The sequence below is a fragment of the Antechinus flavipes genome, chromosome 2 (assembly GCF_016432865.1).
Source record: "Antechinus flavipes isolate AdamAnt ecotype Samford, QLD, Australia chromosome 2, AdamAnt_v2, whole genome shotgun sequence".
Lineage (NCBI taxonomy): Eukaryota > Metazoa > Chordata > Mammalia > Dasyuromorphia > Dasyuridae > Antechinus > Antechinus flavipes.
Window position 1 is genome coordinate 299901681 of NC_067399.1, and position 17861 is coordinate 299919541.

At 32.2% G+C, this 17861-nt stretch overlaps 1 protein-coding gene across 1 annotated transcript in view; it reads left to right on the forward strand.

Annotated features, from left to right (window-relative positions):
- The window catches only part of EML5 (EMAP like 5), a 206645-nt gene that overhangs the window by 71253 nt on the left and 117531 nt on the right, over window positions 1-17861 (forward strand). Inside the window, 2 exon segments of the mRNA XM_051977455.1 lie at window positions 5603-5696; window positions 13717-13817. Coding sequence (XP_051833415.1) covers window positions 5603-5696; window positions 13717-13817 — 195 coding nt within the window.

The following is a 17861-nucleotide window of genomic DNA, read 5'->3' on the forward strand; positions in this document are numbered from 1 at the left end:
GATTGAAATATTCAGAATCAGGAGAACATTGTACACATTAACATTGTGTAGTGATCACCTATGATTGACTTACCTCTTCTTAGCAATGCAGTGATCCAAGCAGTTCCAAAAGACTCATGATGGAAAATGCCATCCGTATCCAGAGAAATTACTGTGGCATCTAAATGAAGATTAGAGCATACTGTTTTCACTTTTTTAATGTGGCTTTTCCCTCTTGTTTTATTTTTTCTTTCACAACATAACTAATGTGAAAATATGTTTATATGATTGTGTGTGTGTGTGTGTGTGTGTGTGTGTGTGTGTATAAAGCCTGCATTAGATTGCTTGCCATCATGGGGAAGGGGGGTTTGAGGGAGAGAGGGAGAAAAAATTTCTAACATAAAATCTTACAAAAACTGAATGTTAAATTATCTTTATGTATAATTGGAAAAAACTAAAATACTATTTACAAAAAAATGAACATTTTTTGAGAAAAGATATTTGAAAATATTCAGATAAGGCTACAGGTTGAATACAATGAATTAAAATTCTACAGAAGAATCAAACCTAGGAGAAGATGGGAAGCTTTAAGAAATTTGAAGATACAAAGAGAAATAATTATAATTAAAACAAAGAGCTCAAAGTGGACTGTCTGAAGAGACAGATTTAGATATACATATTCATCAAGCATATCTTTAAAAAATAGATATAAAATAGAAGAAAAGGAAGGCAATTGGATAAACATAACTGTCATATCCTATAAAATTTTGTGTGAGAAAAAACTTAACCTGGTTATGAAAGCTAAGAATGACAATTTTTTTTTAAATTAAGGTGAAAAAGAAAACCAGTTAAAGGGTAATTCTACTCTGTGGAGTATATAGGACATAGATAACTAAGAATAGGAGGAGAGTTCTTTTATTTTCTCTTCCAAGAAGAATTCGTGGGATTGGAAAGGAAACAAAATTAGATTTAAAAAAAGTTGAACTACAATATAAGTAAGGAAAAAGTATAAGGGTAACTGGCTACCAACATGAGTTCAAGTGACCAAATGAACCATATGGTAAAGATATAATGAAATTATATCTCTTAGACATTACACTGAAATAACTATCTTTGTGAATGATTTTTGAAAGATTGTAGATAACGGGAGAGATACTGTAGCATTAAATATTCCTTTTTAAAAAGAGAAGAAATTGAAAGTAGACAACACAGCAGTGAATTTTACTTCCATGCCTTTTATAATCCTATATGCTATTAAACAGGTATTTAGTATATATCTCTCTTTAAAAAGGAAATAGTGATCTAAGAGAACTATAACTTCTTTTAAAGCAAGTATTGCCACTCATCTCATTCTTTTATCAACAGAATTACTAAATTGGAAGATCAGGGAAATGCTTTTTAATTAAATTTACCTATATTCTTATTAGAAGGATGGAGAGGTATGGGCTAAGTGAAAGAAGTTAGGAAAATTTAGAACTATCCTTGTTTAAGTATGAGTTTGACTAAATAGTTTTTGAGTATCAGGAGAACATTGTACACAGCAACAAGATTATACAGTGATCAGTTCTGATATATGTGGCTCTTTTCAACAATGAGATGATTGAGGCCAGTTCCAATGGTTTTGTGATGAAGAGAGCCATCTGCATCCAGAGAAAGGACTGTGAGGACTGAGTGTGGATCACAACATAGCATTTTCACCTTTTGGTGTTTGCTTGCTTTTTGTTTTCTTTTTCTTTTTTTCCCTTTTTGATATGATTTTTCTTGTTCAGCATGATAATTGTGGAAATATGTATAGAATTGTATATGTTTAACATATCCAAAATTACTTGCTGTAAGGATATGGTAGGAAGCAAGGGAGAAGAAATTGAAATGCAAGGTTTTACAAGGATGAATATTGAAAACTATCTTTGTATATATTTTGAAAATAAAAAACTATTATTTAAAAAAAGTTTGAATCTCTTCCAATTGAAATTCTGTAAATTATCTTAATGAAAATTTTACTTCCAATACGCAGAATATGAACTTTCTTTGATTGGGATTATAAGAAGCTGTCTGAATTCTGTTACCTTATATGAGAATATCAAATGACAGGACTTCCTGTCTCATTTTCTCATGTAAGAAATCATCATTTAGTTATTTAGAAATCATTTCATTATTAAGTTAATTCAGTAAGTGTTTGAAGTTTCTTCTTTAAAATTAAATTCATATTTTTATAAAAAGTTTGATTTATACCTTTCTTTGTTGCCAAGAAAATTTTTTTCAGAGTAGAAAAAACAGACCAAGAATGACTAAGAGGGAATTGATAACTCTAAGTTAGAAAATATTAAGAGGGGTATCTGGTCATTGACTTTTATTCATTAAAGTTATCTGACCTAAATGAACTATACCCTAACTGAAATATGTGATTGCAGAGCCTCTGTCAGTAGTCTTTGAAACATTATGGAGAAGAGAAATGCACTATAGAGAATAAAGTAGGGCATAAATCTTGATTTTAAAAAAAGGAGGAGGAAACTGTTTACAAACTCTGTCAGTAAACTTGATTTGTATTTCCTGCATAATTCTAGAATATATTATTTAAAAATAGATTGTGTTCATGTAGAAGAGGAAGCAGTGATGATAAATAGTCATGCTAAACTTGCCTTACCTCTTTTTTGAACAGTTACTAAACTCGGATTTTAGGGGTATGCTGTAGATATAGTTTATCTGAATTTTAGCATAGCATTTGATAAAAATATTGCATGTTATTATTAAAAATCTAGATAGATGTGGGCCAGATGATAGCAATTTGTCAAATTTCTGGCCTAATTTTACTATACCCCAAGAATAAATCAGTCATTAATGATTCTATGTAAACTTGGTATCAGGTTTCTAGTAGAGTCATTCATCATTCTGCGGTTGCTTTATTGATTTTTTTAGCATTTTATTATTGCCTTTGTTAAAGGAATAGAGGCATTCTTACATCATTTGCAGATAAAAACAAAGTTGTTTGAGATAGGTAATAAATGCAGTAGATGACAGTCATGATGTAAAAAAATTTGAAAGGCTGAAACATTTGAATGGAACAAGACAGAATTTAATAGTGACAAATATAAGGTTTTATAAATGTAAGGTTCAAAATATTAAATAATAGTTGAGGAGAAGTATGTTTAGAGAGAAATTTGCCTAGGAAAAAAACCTGAAAATTTTTAGTGGACTACAAGCTCAAAGTACATTATCCATGTAACATGGAAGCCAAAAAAAGCAAAAAATAAAATCAAAACTCACCTAGTGTGACTAATGCATTATTGGTGAAGTTGCGAACTAATCCAATTATCCTGGAGAAGCAATTTGGAACTATGCTGAAAAGGCTATAAAACTGCATATCTATTGATCCAGCAGTATCTGTACTGGGTCTATATCTCAAAGAGATCATAAAAAGGAGGGAAAGGAACTCATGTGTGCTAAAATGTTTGTAGAAGCTCTTCTTGTGATGACAAAAATTTAGAAAATGAGTGTATGCCCATCAATTGGGGGATTGAAAGTAATGGAATATTGTTCTAGAAGAACAATAAGATGAATAGATTAATATTAGAAAACCTGGAAAGAGTTACATGAGTGAAGCAGGCAGAACCAGGAAAACATTATACATAGTAATAGCAAGATTGTGTGATGAATCAGCTATGATAGACTTGACTCTTCTTGGGAATTCAGTGATCTAAGACAGTTTCAATAAACTCTAGGTGGAAAAGATTGAAGCATACTATTTCTACCTTTTTTCTGTTTTTTTCCCCCTCCTTTTTGTTCTGATTTTTCCCTTCAAATGTGATTCTTATGAAAATATGTTTTAAAAAAAAGTGTTCATGTATAATCTAAAAAAATAAATAAAGATAAAGACAAAGAGAAAAATAAAAATAAAACAAAAACAAAAACCCTAGTGGGACTGTCTTAAAAGGTCTAGATAGGTATCGCAATAAAGAGCTGATACCTCATTTTACTGTTTGTTCTTTTCATTAATCAGATTATACCTGAATTATTTGTGCAGTTCTTCTGTCTGCCACCATTTAAGAAAATATTGATAAATTTACGAACAATCAAAGGAACTAGGTAACCACAGAGTTCATGATATATAAGAATCATTTAGAGGAAATGGGTTTATTTAATGAAGAAGTCTCGTGGGCAAAACAGTTGTCTTAAATATTTGAAAGGATATCATACTGAAGAGGTTTTAAACTTTTTTCTGTTTCAGTGAAAAGGCAGAGACAGGCAAAAGATAAAAATTGCACAGAGGCAGATTTAAGTTTGATATCAGGGAAAGCCTTCCTAACAATTAAAACTATCCCAAATTAGAATGGCCTATTTCTGGAGATTCTCACAGAGAGGTAGATATCTAGTTGTTGGGCGTTCTCTAATGAGGTATAAACTAGACTAGGTAGCTATTTAAGTTCCTTTCAATTCAGATATTCTGTAATTCTTTGATAAAAAAAATTTTGAATTGTTGAAAGCTGCATCTTGTACAGTGAAAATATGAGGCCTGTGGAAATGGAAGAAAGGAAAGATAGTAAATAGAAAGTGTTACAGCAAGAAATTCAAAATCAATACTTTACCCTCTCTCTTGCTCTTTTCGTGGTAATAATGTGTCATCTATATTTAAGGACTGTGCCATAAATTAATTAGCATGTAGAAAAATCATGAAGTTAAGTTGAATGAAAATGAAGTAATATCATTGTTGTGGTATCATTGGGGACCAGATAGAGTATTCATGAAATTGGAAGAGCAGAATTTCAGGCCATCTGAATGCTTTCTTTCACAGGCATTTTAATTTTTATTTATGTGTGTGTGTGTGTATACACACATACATACATCCATATATGTATGTGTGTATATACACATATACATATATCCATATATGTGGATGTGTATATACATACATATGTATATATTTTATTTATATATACATACATATACACATGCATATGTATATACATACATATCTCTGTGTATGTGTGTGTGTGTATATATATATATATAAAATATATATATATGGTGATGGGTTTGGATCATTTTTATGTGACTAGGTCACTTGGAACTTGATAGTGTTGACAGTTAAAATTAAGGATTTTGAATTGAAAGCAATCAAACCATGTCCTCTGTCTTTTTCTTGGATAACTGCAAAATTGCTGAAAATTCTTAAAATAGTTGATGTTTGTGAAGGGAAGGAGTAGTATTCTATTCAACAGCTTTCTTTTCTCTAAGAGAATGGATATTGTCTCAGAGTATACTTACTTCATCCTTTCCTGTCATTCTTCTTTGTTTGCTTTCTTCCTCTTCACTTTTCCAGTTTTTTTCTTTTTTCCTTCCTTTCATCTCTGAGGTCTCATATTGCAAAAATTGATAGATTATTAGGATTGCTAAAGGTTATATTAAAGATGTAATTAACTTTTTTGTGGTAATATTTGACTTTTCTAATAACTCTGTCGTAAGCTCTGGTTCCTATTTCAATTTAGATATACTTATAACTCAATAAAAATATATAATGAATATTATAGATTCAGTTCTTTATTGGAAATTCTACTATTTACTGAATGTTAAATGATCAACTTGTATCGTGTTTTGTTTTTTTTTTTCTCTGCTTAATTTTTTTAAGCGGATGGCAAACGTCTTGCATCAGTTGGAATAGACGATAGTCATACTATTGTGTTATGGGACTGGAAGAAAGGCGAGAAACTCTCAGTTACAAGGTAGGAAAAAGATTCTAAAATCATCAACATGAATGAAAGAGTGAAATTTTTTGAGTTTGAAAATGTATTTAACTAGAACTTTTTAAAGATTAAAATAGAATTTTGCTGCCACAAATACATCATGTTAATATACATTTTTTAAAAATTGTGTTTGTTTCATTTTGTCTCTCAGCTTTCACCTTTCTCCATTTCAAGGGTCGAGTGTACTAATGCAAATTGCCACCCCTCTGTTCATTTTGACAAATATATTATAAACATTTATAGCTAAGTCACTGAGCTAGGCAGCTATCCCTGACCTAAGGAATACGTATTTTCTTGGGAAAGGAGGCATACAGATTTTATATAGACAAGTAATCTGAAGACAAAGAAATATAACAGAATGCAGCAAAGAATTTTTAGAAGTGGTGGCTCTGAACTGAGCCTTGCAGATAAGCATTCAGAGCAATTGATTAGAGAAGGGAACACATCATGGGATTAGGAGAGTGGTTTATGAAGATACATATATTGAGATAGAGAAAATGCTAGGGGTTGGAAATAGTTGCTACTTGGGTTTAACTGAAACATAAAATATATGAAGGGAATAATGTAAAATAAATTTAGAAAGGTAGGTTCATAAGATTGTATAGTTAGAGCTGGAAAGGACTTGGAGGCTCTGCAGCCCAGCACTTCCATCTTATAGTTTGAAAGACTGTTAAAGAGGTACTTCCTAAGGTCATGTGAGTAGGAGATGGACCTGAATCTTGAACAAACCAGGTCCTCTGACTCCAAATTCACTATATTTTCCAAACAGTGTATAACTTCTCAAAGTGAAGTCAGATCATGGAGATCTTTACCTATTTGGCTGAGCAATTTTTATTTTATGTAGAGGCAATAAAGAGCCACCAAAGCCTTTTTTTTTAAGTAAACTCCAAGAACTTTAGAGTAGTAAGGAACCTCAGAGACTATCCAGTTAAATCCATACTTAATTAAATAAGAAACCCTTTTCTATTATATATCCAAGTGGTTCACAGTTTTGCTCTATTCCTCTAAAGCATCAGTTCCACCAAGTTTCAAGTCCAAAGCTGTGCTGTACTTTTGTTCCACAGCCCTGGCTTCTCAGGGATTCCCTGCTGTACTGTCAGTAATATCTGGCCTGGAATCCTGTCTCAAAGATCTCTATGGCTTGAACTCGTGTGTGAGACTACATTTACTGCATCTGGAACATAAAAGGGCAAACCAAACATAACAAAATTTTAACACTTATTTCTCTATAGCTTCTTGCAAGATACTCATATTGTTGGTGAATGAGGCTTTGATTTTTGGACAAACTTGGAGAAAGAAAGAGATTGTGCCTTATTTGAGTAGCCATCCATGAGTTAGGGGAATGCAAATTATCTTTTCCCAGAATCCAGTCTACTCATCTTGAATGATTTGGGCATTTGCCAGAGCCTTGTTATACAGGAATGAGAAAGGCATGTGGATCAAAAGTTCACATTTAACATCAAGACTTATAAAATACTTCCTTCACAACAAGAAAGTAAAACAGGCATTTTCATCCAAAATTTTAAAGATTATAAAACTGAGGCTTTGAAAGTGAATTGATTTCTCCAGAGTCATGTAGCCTCCCCTGACCAGACCCCTAGGTGCTTGTTACTTCTCACCTACTTTTACATAGTTAGTTATTTGCATGTTGTTTTACCCCAAAAGAATATGAGTTACACGAGGACATACTGTTTTTATCTTTCTTATCTATGTCACACAATAGTTATTATTGGGTATCTTGGCACTTGTCGTTAACTGGTTCCAGAAGGCACAACGAGTGACAAAAATGAGAAGTGCTAAATGAATTTTTCCCATAAGCCTAATCATCCAGTTTTCCAAAGAGGTAGCAGAGAAACAAGCCAGCTCAGCCAAGTTCTTCCTGACCAGAGCTCACTTTTAGAGAGGAGCCCCAATCTTTATATTCTTTCCCACTCTACTCTGTCCACATTTTTGGAGGGTAGAGTAGCATGCCTAGATGTGGGGATGGAAGTTTGTTCCTCTGACCTCCACTATCCAGAACTCTGCCCCCTGACTGGGGCTTGGGCCTGCCAGGAGTTCTGGGTCCTCCACTGCAGCTTCCACCTCTACCTGGACTATCAATGCTGCTCTTGCTCTTCTGTTTCTCTTGCTGCTTCTCCTGCTGAGCATGTTGGCAGCTTCATATTCCTTCCAGTACTACTGTTTTGGAAGTTGGGAGACTATATGCTGCATCCAGGCTGTTCTGCAAAAACCACCTTATGCCATCTTGCACAACCTCAGTGTTGTGAGTTCCAGCCTGACAGCCCACACACCTTTGCTTTACTGAGGGGGCGTTGCCCATGGCCAACCTCATATTGCTCAACCAAGACAACCACCAAGTTGACGAATGCCCAGCAAGCATCAGGTGCTGAAGTGTTGTTTTTCCTAGTTGACAATGCATCAGATACCAAATTCAACAAATTTTGAAGCAGATGAGTACCACTGTATTGTCTTTTTGGTCACTGTTTTGTTGTCGTTAAAACTGACATCTGTGATCTTCCCCATTGATATGTAATTTTTCTATTTGGAACGATTTTGAAAAATAAATGGCCAGGCACATATGTTTGCTAAACCTGTCACTCTTCTTTGAAAGATTGTGGGAAAAGTACCACAGGAGAAGAGATCAAGATCTTTAGAAAAATTACAGATCTTATTTAGGAGATTTAGCACAATCCTTGGACTTCATGTAATCAAGACTATGTCATTCACAAATAGGAGCTTCTGAAGGAACTCATTTATGGGGCTTCCCCCATGACTTTGACAAATACTAAAAGCTAGATACCTTTGACAAGCATGTCTTCCTATTTGATTGGTTGATATTAATGATCATCTGCTGTCTCGCCCTGGAATTTCCCTCAATTTAGCCATGCCAGGCTCTTTCTCACAATAATAAATTTTGCTTAGAACTTATAATTTCCAGGGTCCTCTCTGGGAGAAATAAAAGTGTACTTACCTTCTAGAAACCCTGAAAACCTTGAAGACAAGTCCAGAAAGGCTACTACATAAATTTTTTTTAAAGAATTTTGATTCTGATTGCTTTCCTTCCTTTGGGGATTATAAATGAATTGAGCATGCATACATACATTTATATATAGATATATTAAAAGTAAGGATTATTTTCCCCTTGTTAGAATCTTTATTAATGAGAATTTTTCTCATTCTCCTTCAGAATCTTAAGTTAGTATTCTTATGGTGCCTTCCAAGGGAAAGACTCATAAGGTTTCTGAGCTTTAGTTTTGAGAGAACACACCTTTATCCCTGCATTGACTAGGCATTTTAGGAACGGCAACTATCCTCTATGCCTATATAGTTTAATTGGTTCCTGATTTAATCCCTGAAACCTGCCAATAAGGTCTCCCTCTTCTTCCCCAATGATAACTTCATAAATTAATGTCTAACTGGGTCTGAATAGCCCTTTATCCCTGGAAATAATAGGTAAGATACTAGTCATCATCCATATTGGCTAACCTGAAGTAAATGAAAAGAATTCCCATTCCATATTTTCATTTCCTTTTGTCACTGTATTCAGAGGTCCTGAAATGTAAATTTGAAAATGTAATTAGAAGGTAAGATCTTGCTTACCACCAGTTACCATCCTGTAACTTACCTTGACAAGGGATGAACATTTGTATTATACCTTGGAGACTGAATTTTTATAATTGGGAGAAAGTTGGGAAGCCTTCTTGGAAGGAACTGTAATACTACAGAGTTCTCACTTTATGTAAAAGTGCGTTATGAATTATGTTCCTATGGGGAGGAAACGGGGAAACAACATAGGAGGGGGGAAATCTGGGCTACAACTTAACTTCCTGGTACAACCCTGAATCAGAGGTCCTCTGTTTTAGGAACTGAAACTGCTTGACTGGTTGGAAGCTCCAAAAAGGGGAGAGTTAGCACTGCAGAAGTGAGAACTAGCTTTATTGCTATAATCTTCCCAATGCCTGAGTCTAGCCATATTTAAAGAATATGCTCTAATCTCTTCAGGACATATAAGTTTTATTTGTAGGCTTTTTTCCCCTGCTTCTCAAATGAAAATTGTGTTATCATAAAATCACTTGGAGATTCAATTGCCAGCAAAAGTGGAAATCGAAATGACAAGAAGAAGCAGCCTTTGATGTAACTTGGTTTCTCTTATAACTTTACCAAAAGCCACATTTTCTAGCACAGTTTTCACTACCCTTACTTTTCTCCTATTTATATAACAGTCATTAAGAATGAAAGTAAATGTTGATTCAATATGGAGGAATTTATTGATTTTTTTCATATATTTTATTTACTTCATCTTCTCCAGCACATGTTAACCCATAAAATGATCATGTTTCAAACACTTATAATGAGCAATGCAAAGATGACCAAGAAATGAAGTTGCCTTTGGAAGCATGATAAAACTAGCTTCCCCAGTTCTTTTATTTCCTTATCCAAAAATAACCTGTGAGCTACTTTCCTTTAATCTACATTATCTCATGTTTTTATTTGTAACAATTAGGTTCAGAATGATAGGATTAACTTTTATTAGTATTATATTCACTAAGTGGTCATTGGACAAGGATCACACATTTAAGAGTACCACCAGCTAGCTACACTGATATTTATAGATGGTTTAGAAGTCAATACATAGTCCTAAATGACTGGAAGAAAAAGTGATGTATAAACAATAAAAAATTATATTAAAATGCAAATTAAAACAGTTTTGGAATCCTATTCAAGTAATACTTAAGGAAAGAATGTATTTCTATAAACTCATCACTCAGAGAAAAAATAACTTGTTTACACCTAGAAAATTAGATAATTAGGAAATTAATAATGCTTCAAAATCACGTAAGTAGAAATGTTAAAAATCAAAGAAAGGAAAGACGAAATTGAAATAAAAAAGACTAAGAAAATAAAACTTAAGAGCTAGTTTTTGTAAACCCCAAAACTAATAGCTGATTTTTACCAAAGAGAAAGAAATGAGAAGTAAGATTCATATTGAAAATCATCACAACATCACAATTATACACAAATATGTGCCAACAAAATAGTTTTTTCAAAAGGATTTTTGCCAAAATATCCTATATTGAGATTAACAGAAAAGGAAATAGAAAATCTTAATCTATTCTCCAAAGGAACTTGAGCAAGCTACAAATGATCTCTCCAAGGTGGGAAAACACAATGAATGGATACATTTATAAGAAAATTTTTGTCAAATAAAAATTAAACACTGTGCAACAAACTATTGGTGTATTTTAAGAAATATTTTTACCAAACTCTGTCTGTGAGACAAAGATATCTACCTAAACAAAAGAGAGGTAAAATAGCAAGAAAATAAAATCAGTAGACCAATATTAGAGATGCTTAAATACTACAATATATGTCTGATTTCAAAAATATGAATATTCCTTCAAGTGAATTAAAGTGTAATCCAGTCTTATTCCCCTAAGTTCATTAAATGTGGATATACCTAACATGTGGGATCATTCTTTACTTTTCCTTGATGTTTTAAAGATACCCTTGAAGCTCATAAACTGTCTATGAGATTTACCTTTGCTATTTAAGAGAAATAAAATGATTAGAAAAAGTGTATCATTCTGATTCTTTTTAAACCAAAACCTGTCAGAGGAGCTGACAGGGCAATTTAGTGTAGATCTTAGGGGCAAGTGCTAAAGAAGTGAGGAGTCAGGGAGTGATCAGAGAAGAATGGTGATATTCAAAGATGACTCTTCCCTCTTGCTGTTGTAGGTACCACCATCTTCCCAGTTTTGTAAGGCCAAAACTTTTTGAGTAATCTCTGATAGTTGCCAAGACTTCTTTTTCTTTACCTTCATGATATCTCTCGAAACTGTTGGCACTATTTCATCCATTGGCATTATTCTAGTCTTATCCTATTTTACCATTCACTTGTATGGAAGCCATAACTGGATTTTTTGTTTTTGCTTTTTATTTTCAAACTATCTACAAAAATAGTTTTCAGCATTCACTCTTGTAAAACCTTGTGTTCCAAATTTTTTCTTTTCCTCTTCCCCAATGTTTTCTTTAGACAAGTAATCCAATGTATATAAACATGTACAGTTCTATACATATTTCCATAATTATGTTGCACAAGAAAAATAAGATTAAAAAGGGGAAAAAAATGACAAAACAAAAAAGCAAGAAAAGAACAAAAAAGGTAAAAATATTGTGTTGTTATCCACAGTCAATCCCCATAGCCCTCTTTCTGGATGCAGATGGCTCTGCATATCATATAATCTTTTGGAATTGGCCTGAATTACTTCATTGCTTAAAAAGAGTGAAGTCCATAATAATTAATAGTTGCATAATTTTGTTGTTGTTGTATACAATGCATAACTGGCTTTTAACTGGTTTCTCTTTTTCAGTCTATTTTTTACTTATTTCTCAAAATAATCTTCCTTGTTTATAACTCTGCTGTTCCCTGGAACAAAAAAAATGTAATTTGTAAATTATTTTCTTACAGAAATAACAGGACAGAGAAAAGTTAGCAGATCCTAGGCTTGTATGTGTAGTGATTAAGGATTAGAAGCTGGGGAAGTAAAGAAGATTCTACCTTAGGGCAGTCCTAAAAATACTCAGATAAAATATATGAATAGATAATACTCAAAAGAAGAAATACAATTTTTAATCATCATTTTAAAAAAAAGTTCAACTAATAAAGCAATATGAATTAAAACATTTTTGCAGGACTATCTTATATCTTTTCAATTGGCAAAAATAATTAAAAGCAACAAAGCTTAATGCTGATGGGAGTGATAAGAGAAATAGATTTGTGTACTGATTCACTGCTGATGAAATTGCAAACTTGTGGGATCTTTTGGAGAAAGTTTAGTGGAGGTCAATTAAAGGCTTTAAGATAATTATAACCTTTGACTCACTAAATATTGGAAGTATGCCTCAAAAATATTATCAAGTTAAAAGTTACAAACTAAAAGATTTTCAGAGCAGCATTGCATATTACTTTAAAAGAACTGAAAGCAACTGACAACAGGGTTATTGTTTAAATTGTGTTATATTAATGTAATAGAATACTGCAATGCTAATAAGATGGACAAGTATGAAAGATATAATGAAGTCTTTATTAAGACCTTTCTTAAATAATACAAAGTAGAAAAAAAAGCAGAACCAGTAGAAAAGTAAAAAGAATTAATAGACAAAGAATTCTGATGAGTAATTAGGAATAAAAATGTTTTGTGTGTTTAATTTAAATGTAAAGATTTCCAAAGCAAGTTGTATCTAATGTCAAATATTAAGTTTTTAATTAAACATGGGGAAAAAAAAAACCCTTAAAACAGCGTCCTATTCTTATGTGGTAAACATTGACTCCTTGAACTGGGATTTGGCTCTCACTGTCTGACTGCAAACTGCCTTTCTAGATTTATTTTGGGGCAACTAGATGGCACAATGGGTAGAGTACTGCCCCTGAAGTTAGGAGGATCTGAGTTCAAATTCAGCCTCAGACATTTAACACTTCCTAGTCATGTGATCCTAAGCAAATCACTTAACCCCAATTGCCTCACCAAAAAGCAGACAAAAAAGATGGATTTATTTAAACATCATTTCCTCCCTATATCCCCGCATTGTTACCTGGTGAAATTCTTCTTTCAACACCATTCCTATGTACCATCTCTTGCCTGACCCCTTCAGTTGAATGTGATTGTTTCTTTCTTAGGTTTTCCTAGAAACACAGTCTAAATTTCTCTGTACTCCCATCATAATCTGTGTCACACTTAGATGGCTACTTTATTTGTAAAATGAAGATGATGATAACCATATAGGGTTGTTATGAAGATCAAATGAGATAACATATGTAAAGTACTATATAAATATTAACTATTGCCATTATTCTTTTTATTACAAGTTGTATTCCATTATCATTTATTGAATATATTTTCTATATATCTTTATTGAATCTTGGTTATTGCTTATTGAATTCTTAGGGGAGAGGTTTGTCCAAAAAGTAAAAACTAAATAGTTTTTGTTTTTTTCCCAGAGGAAATAAAGATAAGATTTTTGTTGTGAAGATGAACCCTTATATGCCTGATAAATTGATTACGGCTGGTATTAAACACATGAAATTTTGGCGGAGAGCAGGTAAGACAGGCATTTTTTTCTTACTGTGTTATTTAGGAAAGCTATTAATTTTCTTGATAGTCTCTGTTTTTCTTCTATGTATTTTAAAAGCTGGTTTTAAAATATTTTAGTGGTATTTTGAATTTTTTACCATATGCAAAAGATTACATTTTTGCAAGATGATGTATAATTTAATAGATAATCATTAATATATAGTATGATAGAATGTTATTGGAATTAGTAATTACATATAACCCCAAATCCTAAGATTGAATGATTTATGGATATATTAAGTAATTCATTGATACTTCTATGATTATATAATAATTCTAAACTCCAGTCTTGACTGGTTCTTTTGTTTTTAGTTGTTTGTAACTGTTGTATACAAAATGTTTTCATATCTTAAATGATCTTAAGCCAAGTTCTAGAACGAGCAGTGGGTAAAATCCAATAAATCTAATACTGAACAATAAGATATTGAAAGTATTGATACATCATGTGTCTATTAAAGAAGAGGAACACTTTGACCTCGTTTTATTCCATTCTAAATTATCTTTTTCAATACTAACTGAAATTTAACAGGTATAAATGACTCCAAGTGGCCTATTTTCTATTCCATGAACAGTCTCTTTCTTCACTTCTAAGACTTTGTAGAGTTGTTTTTTTTTTTTAATTGTATGACTGGAATACTGTTTCTACTTTCTTCCACTTCTTGGGGTGCCTTCTCCTGTAAAAAATCTTGCTAATTCCTCTACTTGTCAATGTGCTATCTCAATTATTGTGTTTTATGCATATTATGTATTCATTGATTGAATAAAAATAGGAGAAAGAGAGGATTACTGAGTTAAGCATGAAATTAAAAGACAAAAGAAAAATCTTGAAAACTAGAGGAGAAATTAAAAACTTCAAAAACAACAGTACTACAAAATTGAGGACTTTGGGAAATAACAATTTTTAAATCATTAGTCAAACTGATCAAGAAGCCTAAATATGAATTTTTAAATCATCCAATAAGAAAAAAGAGAGTGACAGATTAGATAAGAAAACAAAACCTCAATGTATCTTTGTTACCAAAAGCAGATATTATCATAATAAAAATTAGAAGCTGGAATTTACCTTGCTTCAGGTAACTTAAAAAAAAAAGTAGCAGTTGCAATGATGTTAATCAGACAAAGCAAAAAGAAAAACTCACAAGATAAAGACATATTATACTGAAGAGAATCATGGACAACAACCAGTATCAATTATTAAATGTATATGCTCCAAATGCCATGATATCTAAATTTTTATAATCTTATTTTTTCAGTTATCAAGAATTTATTTTTTCTTCTCCCCACCTCCCTCATCCACTGGAAAAAAAAAGAGAGAAAACCTTGATATTACAAAAATACAGTCAAGCAAGATAAATTCCTACATTGAGCATATTCAAAAATATTTCTGATACTTAGTCTGCATTTAGTTGATGAGAGTTAAGTCCTTCAGAATTGTTTTTGTATGTTTCTTTAAGTATAAATTGTTTCTCTGGATCTGCTCACTTTATTCTGCATCTTTTTTATGTAATTCTTTACATGACTCTGAAACTTTCCTCTTATTTCTTATAGCATTCATATACCACAGTTTGTTTAGCCATTCCCAATTGATAGGGAATTCTGTAGTATCCAGTTTTTACAAATATAAAATGTTGTTTTAAATATTTTGTTATGTCTTTAGTATTTTAATTCTTTTCCATAGCAACTAAATTCATAGTGAAGCTATTAATTGAATTAGAAGAAAACATAGATTATAAGACAGTAATAGTCACTACATGGCACAGTGGGTAGAACTCAAAGCTTAAAGTCGAGAAGATCTGAGTTCAAATTTGACCTCAGATAGTTAATAGCTTAGTAACTGGTCACTTGACCCAGTTTACCTCAGTTTCCTTGTCTATAAAATGGTCTGGAAAAGCAATGACAAACTACTGTTAGGATTCTTACAAGGTGCTAAGTCACTGGAATTGAAAGAAACTTCAAGAGATTCACAAGTCCAGGACATTCACAAGTTCAATGGAGGAGATTCACAAATCACAGTTCCCACATTCCCACTATTGGAGGAGAAGTCAGCCTTTGAGTTCACACCTCTAAAAGAGCATATAAAAGGACAAGCTCACTGGAAGCTCTTGGAGACTCAGCCTGGAAGCACTCAGGGAGATTGAGAAGCCAGGATTCAGTTGAGTAGAATGAAGGATTCAGAGAGAGCTGGAGGCTGAAGCTGGCAGAAGCAAAAGGACTAGCAACAGGAGCTCTTGGAACCAAGGAGAGAGATAGGCCTCTAAGAAAATTAATTGGGCTATTTTGGAAGGATTGAATTTTAACACTTGGCTGTATTTGAGGTGATTATTACATAGAACTGAAATTAAGACTGCCTCCAGAAGCTCCCCAAAAAACCTGCTCACAGAGAATGATTATATTTTACAAAAGAAGAACATCACACTACTCTACTATTTTTGCCATGAAAACCCCAAATAGGGTCATGAAGAGTCAGACACAAATGAAATGACAGAACAAAAAAGACAGTAATAATAGACTTTTAATTTTCCTCTCTCAGGTTTAGACAAATCTAAAATAAGAATTTTTTTAAAAGGGAAATTTAAAAATTTAAACAAATTACTAGAAAAACTAGAGCTAAATTGTTTTCTGAATGGGACTATTAGAAAACATTTTTCAGAATCACATGGAACTTTTACAAAAATTGATCAAGTTTTAGGGCGTAAAGATATAGCAAATAAATGTGTAAAGGCAAAAATAGTAAATCTATCCTTTACAAACAATAGTAAAATAAACATAGCATCTAGTCCAAATAGCAAAAACAAAAAACACAGACCTAAGTGGAAACTTAATAAGTTCTAAATAATGGATCAAAGAACATATCATAGAAACAATAATTACTTGAAAGACAGTAAAATTTGAATGCAGCTTAAGCAGTCCAATTACTGGGGAAATTATTATTCTTTAAAAATTAGATTAATATAGATTAAAAAGTATATTCCAAAAACCAAAGGAAAAAGAAAGGATTAATGAACTGAATATGCATTTGAAAAAAATTAGAAACTCAACAGATAAATCTAAAATAAGGACAAAAGTAGAAGAAATTGGAAAATTAGAGAAACAGATAACTTGAAAGCCAAAAAATTAAAAACTGAATTAAAGCTGGATTTTGGGGGGGAGGATAACAAAATTGATAAAAGTAAGAGGGAAGAAAATCAAATCATTGAAATAACAGATAATTAAGGTAGAATTACAACCCAAACTGGAAGAAATAAAAAGAATTACCAGAACCTATTATGCAGTTATAGATGAACAAATTTGAGAACACAAGAAAAAAAGAAATGCTTCTTGGCTAAACAGGGGATAAAAAGATTATCAGTGATAAAATGACTAAATATCATTAAAAATTTTTTGCAGAAAAAAAATCATTGCTCTTAGAGCTATGAAACAACTGGAAAAATCTTTGTAATAAATGTGTAAAATAAAAGTCTGATAATGAAGAAATAGATGTGTGTATAGACACATACAAATATATGTTTATAGTTTATGTAATTATTTAAGAACAAGAGCCATTCCCCAATAGATAAAGGATAAAGGTATGAAGAAGCAGATTTCAGTAGATAAAAGATAAAGGATATGAAGAGTCAGTCTTCAAAAGAAGAAATCAATTGATCAATAGGTATTTAGTACCTACTATTTGCCAGGCACTATACTAGGCTTTGGCATGCAGTTACAAAAATTATAACAATCTCTTAGCACAAGAAACATAAATTCTAATGGAGAATATAACAAGTATATATAAAAAATAAAGCATCAACATAAAATTAATATGTAAAAATGCATACAAAGTAATTAAATGCAAGATATTCTGAGAGAATTGGACAAGGACTCATGCAAAAAGTGGTACTTGAGGTGTACTACATCCTAATGAAGAGATTATTTGAGACAGAAGTGAGGCGATAGTGTCCCAAGACCAGGGTAAAAGCACTGAAATGGGATATGAGAGGAGCAGAGAGATGGCCAATTGGGGTATGTTGTAAAA